The 17,162-nt window shown below is 36.2% G+C and overlaps 1 protein-coding gene across 3 annotated transcripts in view; it reads right to left on the minus strand.

Annotated features, from left to right (window-relative positions):
• Positions 1-6,094: 6,094 nt before the first annotated feature.
• The window catches only part of tent4a (terminal nucleotidyltransferase 4A), a 36,821-nt gene continuing 25,753 nt past the window's right edge, over positions 6,095-17,162 (minus strand). For 2 of the 3 annotated variants that reach the window (XM_028461890.1, XM_028461888.1), the window contains 6 exons: positions 16,809-16,935; positions 16,602-16,705; positions 14,821-15,005; positions 11,831-11,989; positions 11,548-11,721; positions 6,095-8,745 (listed from right to left, as the gene is read on the minus strand). In XM_028461890.1, coding sequence (XP_028317691.1) covers positions 8,593-8,745; positions 11,548-11,721; positions 11,831-11,989; positions 14,821-15,005; positions 16,602-16,705; positions 16,809-16,935 — 902 coding nt within the window. In that variant the 3' untranslated portion in view covers positions 6,095-8,592. The remainder of the gene's footprint in view (positions 8,746-11,547; positions 11,722-11,830; positions 11,990-14,820; positions 15,006-16,601; positions 16,706-16,808; positions 16,936-17,162) is intronic. The other variant, XM_028461889.1, reaches the window with a different exon arrangement.

Below are 17,162 nucleotides of genomic sequence, written 5' to 3' on the forward strand. Positions count from 1 at the left end.
CATGATATGGTTTCCAATAAAACAGATGGCTGAGTGTCTACAGTGTAGCTATCTGACAAATCTTGCGATGTAACCTTGCACAATTCCATCGTAACCCATTTTAAGCATATAAAAGTAAAATTGATAACAGTATTTGACTCTTTTAACCCTATTTAGCATTTTGGTAAATTTTGGGGAAGTTTAAAGGCCGTTAAATAGTTCTAAGTAGGGAAAGACGATGAAACAAAGATGAAATGGAAAAGGATAAATTAACCCAGGAATGGATAAAATCTAAAATGGAATCTGAGACATTTTTAAATGGAAAATCAAATGTTCTAATCTTGGCTGTCATGGCATGTTTTTCAAAATGAGAAAACATTAACACGCAAGCACAGCAAAGTGTAACCCCACAGATAATTGGTGTGTGTGTGATCAGTAATTGTGTAGTTCTGATGCAGTTCGTTGACACACTTCCTCTGCACTATTAGCTCGTCTCGCTAATCAAACAAATAATCAGGATGCATGAAGCTAACAAGCTCACTCAGAAATCTGTCGCTTGTCACGTTTATAAAAGTGCAAACATGCAGCGAGCAGAGAGTTACATTGGATTTTGAGCACCATCAGTAACACTGGGTGCTCACTATCCTGCAATCCTCCCACAAGTGTTAGAAATTAGCATATGCAAAGCCATTTTTTCATTTATTTTTTTTGTTTTGCTAGCTTATGTCAAATATCATAAATTAAATCTGTGTTTATGATGGATTTACCCAAGCCTTGATGCGTAGGAAAGTCAAATCACAATCTGTTAATCTTTGATTTAGAAATTGTCCTGTGAATATTGGACATATTGATCCAATTGGATTGGAAAAAAGACAATCACAGATCCTACCCTGATGAGGTAAAAGTGGGGTTCATTACTTACAGTAACTGGGTTTGTCTTAACCAGGGGCGTCGTTTGGGGGGGGTGCTAAACGTGACTGAGTACCTCGGGCCCAAGGCAGGGGGTTCTTGTGTGAAAATAAGCTGGTTATCAGGCATAGTTTTGCACCAAAAACAATTATTCATGCTGCACTAGGGCCCGAGCTACCACCCCCTTTAAAAGAGTGGGAATGGTACGACCTGCATGTGCGTGCTGTGGATGTGACATGGAGCAGGAGATAGACAGCAGCAGGAAACCATGTCTTTCCTCAAGAAAGGAAAACCAGCCAAAAACACAAAGAAAGAAAGGAGAGGGAGAGAAGGTGAAATGAGGGAAAGCGACTGCATTTGGGACGTTCTTTTTGCAGGTCAAATCTTTGTTTTATTTTAAAAAATAATAATTTTGAGGACAACATTTTGCTCTTAAGTATAGGTGGCCAGAGTGTCCCAATTATTCTAATCATTATATATTTACCTTTGTACATGTTAGATTTGTATATATATATATACACATTATTTATTTATTTATTTATTTTTTCATTATTTATGTCAAGCGAAAAGTGTGCCAAGAACAAAACAAAAGTATAGGCTACACAATAATAATCACTGTCACTTGAAATGGAGTGGGAAGAAGTAAAACTTAATATATATATATATATATATATATATATATATATATATATATATATATATATATATATATATATATATATATTCGGTATATCCCCCACCCCCACCCCCCAAAAAAACTGAAATAAAAACTAACAGCTGCCCCTAAATTGTAGCAAAATTATGTCACAAACACAATATTCCATAAACCTCTAAAATATAATCGAACAGATTTATAAAATACAAGCAATGGGTATGGAGTCATTCGGTTATTGTAGTTTTTTTTTTTCAACCTTGGGGCGGGATTGCATAAAATGTATAGTAATTGGTTAAAAAATAAATGAATAGAAAAATAATGCAGGAAGAAACGGATTAAATTTCTATTTTTGAATGTTTTTGATATGTATTTTCAAATACACATCACACTCAATAAATATCAAATAACTGTATCCTATACTTAAACGTTCTCAAATATAAGTCTAGTTCAAATGAAATACAGTATGAAAATATCTAAGGTGGCTACTCTATTTAAATAAACATGTGATATGCAAATATGATCATGACCCAAAAAAGGGTGGGAAGAAAAAAGAGAGCTCAGATAATAATGCAAAAATACTGGTATAGTTTCCGAGCGGAAAAAAAAAGTAACTTACAGTAGGGGTCCTACAAGATGGTTTGTACCCAGGGCCCAAAATGAGGTTCTACACCCCTGGTGTTAACCATGGTGACCTAGATAGGCAGTAATCAAAGAGGAAACACAGAGAGGAGAGAGAGAAGAAGAGCGATCAGCTACACTCCTGACTCCTCATTAAGAAAAAACACCGAGGGATTCGTTTAGCACAACAGGTGATGTTTATCTCAATCACACGTAGTCATTATCATGACATTATGTGTTCTTTACCTTTTGCTTTTGATCTGATGAAATAAAAACATTCTTCATTTTGACAAATCTAATAATCAGCATCTTGTTTGTTATTATTGTTGCTATAGTAGGGGGGTCTAATGCTGGAACTGTTAAGATTATGTTTGGCTCTGTTTCCCAATATAATGATCATTATTATTAAATACTAGCATGGGCCACCCAGTGCAAGCTGGGAACACTGGTAAGCATTACTGTCTCACAGCAAATTGATTGATTGAATGTTCTCCCTGGTTGTGCATGTTAACTTTTTTTTTTTTAACTTTTGAACAAACAGAGAGACACAGAGACATAGAGACTCATAGGCTTCTTCTGCTAACAACCTGTGTGTGTATTTGACCTGTGACTGTATCTAGAATAAACCACATTAAAATAGTGCTATTCTTATCATCTGTCCTCTGAGACATGAAATTAAAAGAACTGGGAAGAAGGTAAAGAGGAAAAACCTTGCATATTAAGGGCAGTTGAGTCTCTAAATTTGCTGGAGATGCAAATCTCAAACACCCGACCAGGGACTGAATATAAAGTTGTGCATGCTCAAATAAACAGCATTTTTTTTCCACACTATTTAGCAACAAACCATGTTTAAAAATGATTTTTTTTTTATTTTACTTTGGACCAGATTTACAACAATACTTGTGAAATGTCCTTTCTCGTAAAAAATATGTCAATGTTAAATCTAAATGTTAAATATTAAATCTGAATATCACATTCAAATATCACTGTAAAATCTAAATGCTAAATGTTAAATCTAAATGTTACATGTAAATGTTAAAATCTAAATGTTACATGTAAATGTTAAAATCTAAATTTTAAATCTAAATGTCATGGGTGAAACTACATTTTTAATGTTAAATCTAAATGTTAAACCCAAATGCTAATGTTAAATGTCATTTGTAATTATAAATGTTAAATGGTAAATGTTAAAGCTAAATGTTATATGTAAATGTTAAATCTAAATCTAAATGTTAAACCCAAATGCTTATGTTAAATGTTATATGTAAATGTTAAATGGTAAATGTTAAATCTAAATGTTATATGTAAATATTAAATCTAAATGTTAAATCTAAATTTAACTGTTAAATCTAAATGTCATGGGTGAAACAGAATATTTAGCTAATATGTTAATTTGCCGGAAATACCAAAATAAAAGCTTGTTGACATTTTGATTTTGCATTGAAATGTATTCACGAGAAAAGAAATATATCACAAATTTTGTGGTAAAATCTGGTCAAAAGTAACATAAAAAAAAAAAAAATTAACAATTGACGCCCCATAAAGATCAGGTCAAATGTAAGTGACGACTTCCTACTGTTGACCTTAATTTGCATTATTTGTAATTTATTGATCTGCGGCCACAGTTGTGAACCCTCAGAAATAAAGCAGTGCATCTTTTATTAGTTTTCATGTCAATGCAGAGTCGTATAGTTGACAAAGTGGAAAAGTGACGACTTAAGTGACGATTCACAGCAAAAAATATCAGTCTTCTTCAAACATCTTTACAAACATGAGTCTGGGGCAATTCTCATTTTTAATCTTCTTTATTTTTATATAAAGCGTTTGAGCACCACCTAGCGTTGATTATTTGAAAGACACTTATTGATTAAGCTGTTGCTTGTCTTCATTCAATCAGTGCACAAGTATGGAGGACAAACTCTGCCACAATTTAGAATAAATAAATAAATAAATAAATAGCATTTATTAATAAATGGCACATGTTAGGTATAGGTGTTTTTAAAAAAAATTGATTTATGGCATATATTTTGGTATTGAGTGATTTATTTATGGCACATATCTATAGGTATTTATGTATTTATGTATTTATAATTGAGGCAGAGTTGGTCCACCATACTCTACTGATGCTGCTCTAGCAATCATTGTCTTCAAATTATTTCCATCTCTACAAAATTATCTTTTTTTCTCCCCTTTTTTCTGCCCACAATTCATACTGGGTTGAAATATTTAATAGACAATCGCTTGATTTTACACGACTCACATTAGTCATTGTTCTCTGCTGCTGAGTCATCAAACTCACCATCATCTTCTTCTTCTTCTTCTTGGAGGACTGAGGATTTTATCTTAAACGCTGCAAAAAATGAAAATAAATCATACAAGTTATGAAAATAAATACATCTTAAAAAATGCTACGAAAACAGAAAAGGTTAAAAAAAAAAAAAAGATGATTTTTTTTTTTTTTTTTTTGTTTGTTTGTAGAATAGAATTGAACTCATACTACTGACATGTGGTGGACAAAATACTCAGATTACTTCAGGGAAAGTACAGACGCTCCCTGTCAAAAACTACTTAAATACAAGTAAAACTATTAAAAAAAAACCAAAAAAAAAAACCAAGTATTTAGTGGTACAACTTAGAGTATTTAAGTATGTTTACTTTGTTCCTGTCCACCACTTTGTCTGTGTGTGTTTAATACAAAAATTAACACCATATCAGGTTGAATAATGGCAATTCAATCTTTAATGCATAAACTCTAATGTTTCAGATTTTAGTCCACTTTGTTTTTTTAGTTGAAAGTTAAAACTAACTAAATACTGTCATTATTAACACTGCAGTTTAAACAAAATGAATCAACATCATTATATATATATATAGGCTATTAAAATAAAATGAAAAATTAGATTTGCTATCAACAATTTAGTCTTATCAATAAATCTTTGGGTTTATCTGCTATATTGAAATATTTTTCTAGAATTGCGGGAATCTGGTAGTATTATTTTAAACACCCACTTTCTGTGAGATGCAGTGAAATTAACTACACTTTATTATTTAGTTTCAGTGCTGTGTAAAATGACTACACTCTAGTTGATGAATTCATGAATTAACAACTTTTCCATTTCATCTTTAACAGTTGTTCTTCTTCCCTACAGTGGCATGCTGTGCAGCAGCGCCCTCTACTGTTAAGGAGCTACAGCAACTATCACATTTTTGCATATTCCGCATTGTTACTGTGAAATGTGCACCTATTTAAGACAATTTATTTATTTATTTTTTTTTTCAATTTGATCACCTAATGTTTTTAGAAATCTCTTTACTGAGATTTGTGTCATTTATCTGGTTCAAACATGTTTTAATTGTTGTTCTCCCTCCATTTAGCCTAATGCACCTCCACCATTGGCCACCTGGTTCTGCTCATTTATTTCTAGTAACTAGGGCTAACCTGATCCGATATTTATGTCGATATCAGAAAAAAAAAAAACCTGAGTATTGGATTAAAATTGCAGATACAAGCACTCCGATACAAGCAGTCCATTCGTTAGAGATTCCAGTAGCTGACAGAGGAGCTCAATATAAAATTAAAAATAATTGTTAAATCTATATTCGTTCATAGAGGATTTTTTTAGGCTAAAACTCTGGGAAACAGGCGAGTTTGGGAAAATAAAACTCAAATACTATGATTTTTAAGACATGTGTCAAACATAAGAGAAGCTAACAGAAAGCTAACACAAGAGGAAGGTTATGTTTTATGCGGTTATTTATTAAAGATTTAGTCATTGTGGTTAATTGCAATTGTACTTCAGTAATTTCAGGGGATAAAAAAACAATACTGGTAATTGTCATTTTAATTGCAATTGGAAAAAATGTTGGTCACTGTAATGTAATTGACCCCAACCCTGACTTTATAATAAAATAAAATAATACACATACGATTAGTGGCAGTTTTAAAATCTTTATTAAAAAATAAAATAGGAAAAAATATATTTACATAAAAATGTCCCAAAAAAAGAAAGCTGCTGTAGTTCCCTCTGGTCACTGGAAGCTCTGTGTCCATTTTAAAGGCCACACCGGAATCAACCAGGACACAATAGGGCTGCAATCTTTAAACAGCAGCCGCCAGTTTAAAATCCCTCATTGTAATTCAATGGAAGGACGCATTACATTTGCATCTAAATGTATGTGTGTACATTATAATCTCAGCGATCCAAGTCATCCAGGGAAATAGTGACCTGTATGAGCACTACCAAGACTTTTCAATCAACACATTGCAATTACAACCGGCTAAAGCACAGAAAAGAAAAGAGAAAAGTAACTGTGGAGCGTTGGACCACTGAGATGCACCATTTCAATCCATACAGACATGATGGAATACTGCATGTCAGTCTGCGTGTTAAATATGTTCCACACATCTGCTGGTGACACTCGTTCTGATCTGTCGGAGCAGGTGCGGAGGCAGTTTTTTTTAAGGGTTCCACAGGCAGTTGATGTTAATCTGAATTTATATCCAATTTATACTGCATAGCATCACATGTAATGTCTTTTCAATGATTGGAAAAAAAAAAAAAAAAAAAATGACGAGATTACACAATTTTTGTTGTTCTGAGCAAACGGATTTGGTCAAATCAATGCATGTGAATTCCTCCATTTCCTGTACGTGAAGACGAATTGATTGGACATTGAGCTGCAGCCCGGACTGACAGATCGCAGTCGCCACACGTTTTAAAAAGCAGATTTATAGGAAATGAAAAATAAATGTGACGATGTAACAGTACTGAACCAGTCTCCGTTAAAAAAAAAAAGGGTTAAATATGGTTGGCACCTACATTTGTGAAGGACACCTACAGAGAGCAAGTCGCTCTCTGGGGGCGCACACGTCGGAATTAAAGACCTGCACGAGGCATGAGTTTGGATAGTTCCTCACACACACGTTTCACAAAGTCACGCACGCACACACACACACACACACACACACACACACACACACACACACACACACACACACACAGACTACACAGACCCGACTGACATCAACATCCTTCGTTCCTTCCGTCTGACTCAGAGGCTTAGAAAACTAGACTTTTAAACACATCGCTGTGGGGGTGGGGGGGGAGAGAAGCTGGGTCGTGAGGTCAGGGAGTCGGACACACTCTGCCGTGTTGTTCATTAATGGCAAACCAACCCCTCAATGGGAATTTTTTTGTTTTGTTTTTTTACCAGAGTGGATGCAGAATTTAGAAAAGAATCCACTTGCATAGTAATAACACCAGTGTGTGTGTGTGTGTGCGTGTTGTCAGTCCTCTGAGAGTCACACCATGTGCTCGCGAGAAACGCCGTACACACACTCCAAGTAAACACAAAGAAAGGCATTGCAAACAATTGGCGGAAGTACCTGGCGATCAAATATACACAAGATTCCTGAATGGAATCAAATTATAATTCCCTTTCGCGTCGGCTCAGGAAGTACAACCCCCCCCCCCTCCCCACCCCGACCCCTCTTTCTCCTTTGTGCTGTAGAAAATAAAACCTTATCGTCGCTCTGCACTGCTGTACAGCTGATTTACTCCAATATTTCCCCCCTTTTTTTTTTTTTTTTTTACTTTTTTTTGGAAGCAGAGTGAAACTCCCACCTGACACTCAGCCTTTTTTGTTTTTTCATCCTTGATCCGCAAATTCAAGTGAAACGAGCTGCTGCCGTGTGGGCTTTAAACCGTCCAATTGCGCCAAAGCCTGCAAAATAAGACACGTGTGTACACCGTGAGCAGAGCCAACTCAATCCTCCAGGAAAAGAGAGAAACAAAAAGGTGACAAAGAGGAGCCCAAAGAGAGAAGACCCTCTCACAAAGTCCAGGTGGTTACTATCTAGGTAAAATAGCTCTACAGCTAGTGTGAGGAGAAATATATATGACAGATGGGAGCACCTGATCTCACAGGAGGAGGAACACACACGCCAATATCTTCTTCTTCTAACACACACACCGGTGCTCAGGAGACGCTGCTCGGGGGAAAAAAAAAAGAAGAGTTTTGTAAACAAAAAAATTTAAAACCTCTAGAAAAATAAAAATAACCGTATAAAAAGCTTTTACAAATACACACACGGAATTAAATAAGCATTCGGTTCCAAAAAAACAAAAGAAAATTATTGCACGAAATAAAAAGGTTTCTTTTTTTTCCCCCAGGTGTAAACTTTTTTTTTTAAAAAAACAGGAAGCTTAGCGATGAGGCCGAGAGAACTCGATAATGGCCTCCACCACCGAGTCTCACAACAACAACCGACCGGGGGGGGGGGAGAGGGGTGAAGCCATGCAGGGATGGAGGAGGCGGAGGGGCTGTCGTGGCCTCAGAGTGAAGGCTGCTGGTCTCTGGTCCTCCTTCAAGACGAACGAGGAGTCTGGGCTGAGCCGCCGCTGGAGGAGGAGGAGGAGGAGGAGTGGGTTCTATCTGCTCAGGCTGACGGGCAGGCTGTCCCTCTTCCTGCGTCGCCACGTGGTGCGGTGATACTGTGTGTGCGTGTGAGTGCGGTTGGCCGCGGCAGCGTTGTTCACCAGCGGCGGGTTGTGGAAGCCCTTCACGTTGAGCTTAGCGGCGTTCTAAGTCACACAAAGAAAACACACACGATTATTAGGTGCAAGTAACAGAATACAATTACTCACATTACTGTAACTGAGTAGCTTACTGTATATGGGCACCAGGGTGTGGGTCAATTATAATCAGGGTTCCCACACTTTTTGCACAATGACTTTTCCAAAATATTTTACCAAATTTCCATGACTTATTTCTGAACTCCTGAGATCTATTTATTATGTCATGGTATATAATATCGCGATACTATAAAATGCAATTTTGTAATCGGAATATTTTTTTTTTGTAATAATTTATTTTAAGTTCGTTGGGGGTTTGATTTACCTAAACAACGTCCAATTGGTCAAAGCAGACATTAGTTCTCTATACTTTTCCTGCAGTTTAGTATGTGTAATGTAAATGACTGAATATTAGTAAGCTTCTTTATATATATATATATAAAAATAAATATCTGTTTATTTTATGTATTTATAGACTGTCCTGTTAAGTTCAGAGAGTGTTTAAGAAGTACAGTCCACATGTTTACATGTTTCGTGAAACGTGAAGTTAGTTAGACATGTTGAAGAGGTAAAGCCACATATTTGTTTGCTTTATTGTTGTAATCTGTGCTTTAAAATGTATATTTTATATTTGTTTAAAGTTTAAATCAATTTGAAATTGTTTATTATGAAACAGATTGATCTATTGCTTGTTTTCATTAAAAATAGCATATTAAATCACAATCGCAATATTGAAGGAAAAAAAAAAAATCGCAATTAGATTATTTTCCAAAATCGTTCAGCCCTACTGTATTTCCAAAACTGTTAAATTATTCCATGACTTTAAGACTGGAAAATCATTTATTTTATTTTTTTATTCCATAACTTTTCCAGGAATTGCATGACCGTGGGGACCCTGTATAATTGTAATCAAGTAATTGATAATTACTTACAATTATGGCTTGATTAGTGAGGATGCAGAGCAGCCGTAATGAAACCGTAATGAAAATGTAATGTAGTTTAGATAATTGACTTTGTAATTGCCATGAAAATTTGCAACATGAAAACTGAGGAACCATGTAGTTAATTATTATTAAAATGTGTTTCATATCAAGTTTTCCCACATATGATCATTTAAAAAAATAATAAATTGAGGTGAATACAGACACAAAAAGACTCAGATGCCCACACCAAAAATATTAAAACATGTATTTACATGTATTATGAAGCCTAACAAGGTAATGAAGAGATGAGAAACTATTTAGATGATAGATAATGTATTTGTGTGTATTTTACAGCTGATTTAAGACATGGGTCAAAAGTGAGCCGTTATCATAAGAGGTTGCTAACAGAAAGCTAACACAAGTGGAAGGTTATTTATTAAAGCAGAACTAAGTAACTTTTTCACCTTAATAAATCCTTCGCTGTTGTAGGCACGCGCACACACTCGCAACCCAGCGCTCCATCAGGCAGCACACACACAAATATCCATCCATCCATTTTGAGAGCCACTTTGTCAGCACGCAAACAAACACATCACACACATTTCCACACTCCCTTCCATATTATTCCCACATCATTCATTTATTTTACTTGTCTCTCTTCCTCATACTGTTCACATGGTCACATGGGACTATATGTGTGAAAGCACCCTTAGTGTCACTGTTGTATTAGGATTTTTCAGTGATCGGTTGCTACTGTCTTGGGAGAGCAAAGGTGCGCATGTAGCGATGGGGTGGGGCAGGGGGCGGGGGGTGCAGAGTTTTTACGACAGTGACATAACCAAAAGGGACCTTTAGTAATTTTGATGAATTGTAATTGAACTTGAGTAATTAAGAACTTAATTGTAACTGAACTTCAGTAATTAAGAACTTAATTGTAATTGAACTTGAGTAATTAAGAACTTAATTGTATTTGAACTTGAGTAATTAAGAACTTAATTGTAATTGAACTTCAGTAATTAAGAACTTAATTGTAATTGACTTTCAGGTGGAAAATCATAATTGTAATTTTAATTGGAAAAAATGCAGGTCACCGTATTCGTAATGCAGTTGCGATTGAACATGAATAATTGAATACATAATTGTAATTGACACCAACCCTGGTCAGTAGGTTTCCTGTCCTGCAGACAACAGGACATCTTTCTCAGTGAGGAGCAGCGTCTGAAAAACTTCAACGCTGCTTTCAGCTGAGATATTTATCAGCCATAATATTTATTTCATATGTTTGAAAGAACATGGGTCTGAGAACCTGCATTACAGTATACTTCTTTTTTTGTTGCACTGCAGCAGCACAATCGTTGGACAAAAAACCCACGTTGGTTTCCAGGAATGTGTGTTTTGTAAGTATTTGAGCAAGTGTGAAATATCTACAGGAAATAAAAAAAGTGTGTTTTATTGTTTTAAGCTTTTACGGGTCCGGTTCCATGTATAGGCAACCTTAAACTGCTTCTGTAATTATATTAGCCTTCATATCTCACTTGATCTGATATAAAGTGTAATTAGCATACATGGAATTCTAACAAATTAGACGTTTTATAATTGCATTGCACCAGTACTGGCAAATAGTTTGAATGGGTAGGATGTTGTTTTCCACCACGTGGAACTGGAGGGTTGCAGCAGAAGTGATCTGCCACAGCTCATTGAATATTTATGCACGAGTAATAACTCATCATTTATGGCATGTAATGAAAAAAGAAATAAGGCATAAACAAGGGCACAAATATTAACAAACACCAAACAAACACAAAGAGAGACGACGTGAGGGAGTGAAACTCATGTGTATGTGAAAGACGATCTGTTCTTGAGTGTGTTCACAGCATCCGTCGCCTACCTTGTGTGTGTGGCTGGAGTGGGGGCTGGGCGGAGTCTGGGGACTGGAAGGGGCAGGGGCATGAGCATGGGCTGGGGGTGGCATGTGGAAGAAGGGGGGGAGCCCGGTGTCTATACACACCTGTCTGCCAGGTATGGAGTGCATTGACAGGGCACCGGGCAGCGAGACGCGCGCCTGCAGGACAGAAGCGACAACACGTCAAACTCATCCAGATGTTTGTTTAAACGCCATGCAGCAGCAGCAGCAGCAGCAGCAGCTAGAGCTAGGATGTGACGCCTCTCACCTGGGAACCAGGAGCCAGCAGCAGGGGGTGTCCTCCCAGGCCGGGCTTGCAGGCGCTGATGTTGAGACCTGGAGGTAACGCGAGGCCGAGCGGCGGTAATGAAAGGTACGCTGGCAGGGCTGGAGGAGGGACGGGGCACGGCAACGCGGAGTCTGAGTCCTGAACGGTCAGAGAGAGAGAGAACGCTCAGAGCTCCTCATGGCATTCATATAAACACCAGATCAGAATTATAGGCCAGACATTCTGGCTCACATTTGCATTTCCCTCAGAAGCACATTAAATATTTACACAGTTTGATTGAGCCTCAATCTTTCTGTGTGAATGAATGCAAGAACACGACAAACGACCTCACGGAGGACATCCCTCTGGTCGAGTGGATTAAATTCATTATAAATTATAAAACATGTTTAACACTATTACATTAGCTGTTAAAGGGATCCTCTATTGTTTTTACAAATGTGGCCTAAAACCTATGTAATGTCCTTATTAGAAGATCTATGCCTAACAAATTGCATTATTTTCATTTTATTAACTTTTAAAAATGGGACTACCCTATTGTTTTCTATTGGAGTGAAGCATTCCGTCTGTTTTTTTTTTTTAGATAATTTAGAAGCTTTTTCAGTCAAAATGTCAATTTTTGCTGCTTTTGGTCGCTCTAAATAATCAGGAAAAGTTAAAGATGATGATGTAACCCTCTTGTTTGCCGAAAGAGGATAAAAACAGTAAAATAATCTATGACTGTAGGGGCTGACAGTTCCAACTCCACACTTTGGTAGTCGACAATGAAGCAGAGAAGAAGAGCTCAGTGAGAGGCTGATGCTCTGATGGCTGAACTAAATCACGGTCAGTTGAAGGACTCCCACCCAAAAGGACTTCTATCCTCAGAGCCTTCAGAGCATCAGCCGCGCACTGTTTAAGGGGAAGTAAAGGTCCCTTAGGAGAGCTCTTCTTCCCTGCTTCATTGTCTAATACCAAACCATGGAGTGGGAACTGTCAGCCCGTGGGTCACAACTTTTTTTATCCTCTTTCGGTAAATAAAGGTTTTACGTGAACATTCTTAACTTTTCCTGATTATTTAGAGCAACCAAAAGCAGCACAAATTGGCATTTTGACTGAAAAAGCGGCGAAATGATCTAAAAAGCTGCTAAATGATCTATAAAGCAGCCTGAATGCTTCACTCCAATAGAAAACAATGGGATGCTTACAGGCTAATGAAGCCATATGACGTCATCAATCATGTGATTTCAAGATGGCGGAACACAGGCTTTAAAACGGTAAAGTAGTCCCATTTTTAAAAGTTAATAACAAATATGGTGCAAAAATAATGTGTTTTGTTAGGCATAGATCTTCTAATAAGTACATTTAAAAGATTTTAGGTCAAATTTGTAAAAACAGTGAAGGATCCCTTTAATTTATTAATTTGAGGCAAGGAGATAAGGTTTTGTGATACAGCTACATGTATTTTTGGGACTTTAACATCTCTTAATATATCAATTCATTAGTTTATTTAGGAGGGACAGTACAGAGAGCATTGTTACATTTAAAAGAAACTGATGCCATGTCCATGGGCCATCAAAGGCTAATTTGTAGATCCGGTCCCCAACATAAAACACTAATACATACAGTAGTTATATACACACAACATGCTAAAATATAAATAGTTTACAATCGTGTTCGCAGGCTTGGTTTAACTTTAACCCGCGCTTCACTTTGCAGTGAAACAAGTTTAGATCTGTGAGGGTTTTCAGTTTGTTTTTCTAGATCTATGGACCCTTTACTGTGAAGGCGCTTTGACCCAAAGTGGTCTCACGGCAGCACCTGGGGGCTACATTTCTTTATCATTTTACTTACAATGTCTGGCATAAGATTATACACACATTTAAAATGTAATGTTAAGAAAGCATATTTACCTATCTAGACTTGGGAAAAAAAATTGTTTTCTATAATTGTACAGTAGTGCCACCTCATGGACCTTTGGTCTATTACTTTTAATGCCTGTTTGTACAGAGAGATGACACTTTTTATGGCCGACTGGGTAGCCAGTCCCCAAACAGTGATACAGTATGAATAATGGGAGAGAATCTTTAGTCAAATTAAATTCAAGACTTTTTAAGGCTTTTTATTGCCATTTGAAATTCAATTTAAGACCAAATTCACAGTAAATATAATTGCGGGAAAAAACACCCCACATCATTTAATAAGGGTCGGGGTAATTTTTTTCCAGTGTCTAGTGCAGACGTACAACTGGCGGCCCCCCCAACGTAAACACACAAAATGACAGTAAAATACACAAAACAGACAAAAATAATCTAAATTACTCCAAAAACATAAGATGACTCCAAAAATAGCCAGAAATCTATAAAACAACAACAACTAAACCACTAAGAAAAACCATTAAGAAAATTATTTGTTGGAGAGGCAATTTTTTGGTAAATTTACATTTTTCCATGTTGTTTATAAATAACAAAAAAAAGAATCATACTTATGAGTTAAAATTTAAGACTTCTGAAACATTGATTCAAGACATTTTAATGATAACTAAGGCCTTATTCATAGATTCATGAATTTAATGCCTTTTAAGACTTTTTAAGGATCCGTGGTAAACCTGGGTTTTAGGAGTCGTTGCTTTCACTACTTCTCAGAACAGCATGAAAAGCCCCTTAAAAAGCAACACTACAGAACTCACTCACACATGCTGTCCCTTAAAGCCAAAGGTGGCACATATTGTGCCTCAGCAAATTTGACCCAGAATGATCTTTCTGGAAAAACTTTATGAGTCAAAAATATTGAGATGTAAGTTTTGGTGAATACGGAGCACCCCTAAAAACAATGGCGTAAGTGTTTTTGAATGATCTAAAGACAGGCAGTCGTTCCTCTAACCACTGAGACACACTGACCAATGGATTGTTTAGTAATCAACCGTACAGATGCGTATTTGGCTTCCTGGCTCTGCTATTCCTGGAGTGTGGAGAAGTAGGAGGTTTCCTTACATTGTCCGACCCCGACAGCGATGAGACGGAGGAGGCTGATGAGTGCTGCTGTGGGCTGGAGATGGACATGGGTGAGTCTGCACTGTGGGGCGACACTGAGTCCCGCTGCTCCTCTGAGCCCACCGCTACGGCCCCGCCCAGCACACACGACTCCTGCTCCGACCCAGGCTCCTTGGGAGGATGTGCTGGACGAGAAAAAAAGAAAGAGAAAAAAGTGATTCGACTGCACGAACCAGGGTTGGGGTTAAACTATAATTGGAATCACATACTAATTATGATGTAATTATAATAGCAATTGAAAATATCTGTTTCTGTTGGAATCATAATTGAATTTAGATAATTGACTTTTTTAAATTGTGATTGTCATGGAAATTCTATAAAAGCTGTCAATTTCAATGTAAATAAACGCAAACCTGTGGAAGCATGTTATAGTTTTATGGCTTTATTAAATTATTAACATATGTCTCATATAAACCTTTTCCAGTGCCTGTCAATTCTCTCAGAGATCATTTTATCATTTTTTAAAAATAATATAAATCTAGAGGTACACTGACAGAACAAAAGGCTCACACCAAAAATATTAATACTAATGAATAATATTTTCATAGATAAGAAAGCCTAACAGTGTAACTAATGAGATGATACATCATCTTTTTAGCGTAAGAGATGCTAACAGAAAGCTAACACAAGAGCGGGGTTAGGTTTGATGAGGTTATTTATCAATAGCTCGGTAATTGTGATTAAATATAATTGAACTGAAGTAATTGAGAATGTAATTGTAACTGACTTTCAGAGGGAACATAATCATTTTAATTTTAAATGGAAAAAACACCGGTTAGAGCACCGTAATCATAATTGACGTGGATAATTAGAGATGTAATTGTAAATAAAAAATGTAATTGACTAACCCTGAACACAAGCACGGGTTCAATTACAAAACAATATCATCTATTTAAAAATAGATATCTAATTAGATTATTTACTGAAAATAAACTCCTTGGAGTAATAATTGATGAACAATTATGAAAAAAGCTAAACATTTTCTGGATCATGATGCTCTCTGATATTGTTCCTTAGTACTTCCTTATCTCACTTATTGCATTAAAGTGTGAGGAAACAATTAATAAAGTTCCATACATGCATTATTCCTAAAAATGAGAAAATATGGAACAGCCTGGATTCACAACAAAAGCAATGCCAAAGTATTCAGAGTTTTAGTTTTAAGTCACCTCATAAATGTCTGGTCTGGTTACAGTACAGTGAGGATGGGGGCGGAGCCTATTACATTTATGGCTAGTCTTGTTTTGTTTTGTTGTAAATGCATAATCATTGTTGGTATTTTACTTTGTACTCTTGTAAATCTTAAGTTACTGATTATCAGTGAGTGAGTTTTTTTCCTATTGTCTTTAGTATTTGTTTGTATAGTTATAAAAGTCCAAACAGACAGAAGCAATATGGTGAAAATTGTAAAATTTACACCATATATGTTGCTTTTTGAGCAACATATTGTTGCAATTATAAGTGTGCATATATATATAATCCTGGCTGCTTTAAGTACAAAATGTCACTTTTATTATTCTTTTTTTAAATTAGCTCTTTAACCTTTTATTTATGTACTGTATATACCCCTTCTGGGTATGAATAAAGTATATATCTATATTTTTAAATATCTTTAATTGTTTTCTCTGCTGGAGTTTTTTTTTTTCATTATTATTTCTTTTCCCTGCTCGAAACAAACAAATAAATCAAATTAAATTAAAAAAAACGTGAGGAAATCCCACCTCTGCTGTCGACCCGTGACAAATCCCTGCCCCCCCACTTCTTAATGATCCACTCCCTGTAGTCGATCACTTCCTGCGTCAGCCTGATGATCCTTCCCAATGTGCTGCAGGAATGACAAATATATTTTTTTTTTTTTTTTTTTTAAATGGAATTTTCCTCTGAACCAGAATCTGTTCATCCTGTGGTTGACAGCAGTGATTTCTCACCTTTCACAGTCTTTGTTGGGATACGATCGTGCTAGTGGAGACACAGCGTGACTGAGGATGGTGTAGGCGTAGTCAAACACCTGCTTGACGTGCATAGCTCCGTAGGATCCCCTCCCCACATCATTACCTACAATAAATAGAAAAGTATGAAAGAAATTGTCCCAATGACTGTATTGCACCACAACATTTTGAACACTTTAAAAAGTGATACAAGAAGGGAACACTACAAAACTATCTTGAAGATTAGATACATCAAAGATTTATATATTAAAAGAAAATATTCTGGTTTATTTTTTCATTACTTTTTGATACAAACGAACATTAACGATAAAAAACATATATGGATATTGTACT

The sequence above is a fragment of the Gouania willdenowi genome, chromosome 11 (assembly GCF_900634775.1).
Source record: "Gouania willdenowi chromosome 11, fGouWil2.1, whole genome shotgun sequence".
Classification (NCBI taxonomy): Eukaryota; Metazoa; Chordata; class Actinopteri; order Blenniiformes; family Gobiesocidae; genus Gouania; species Gouania willdenowi.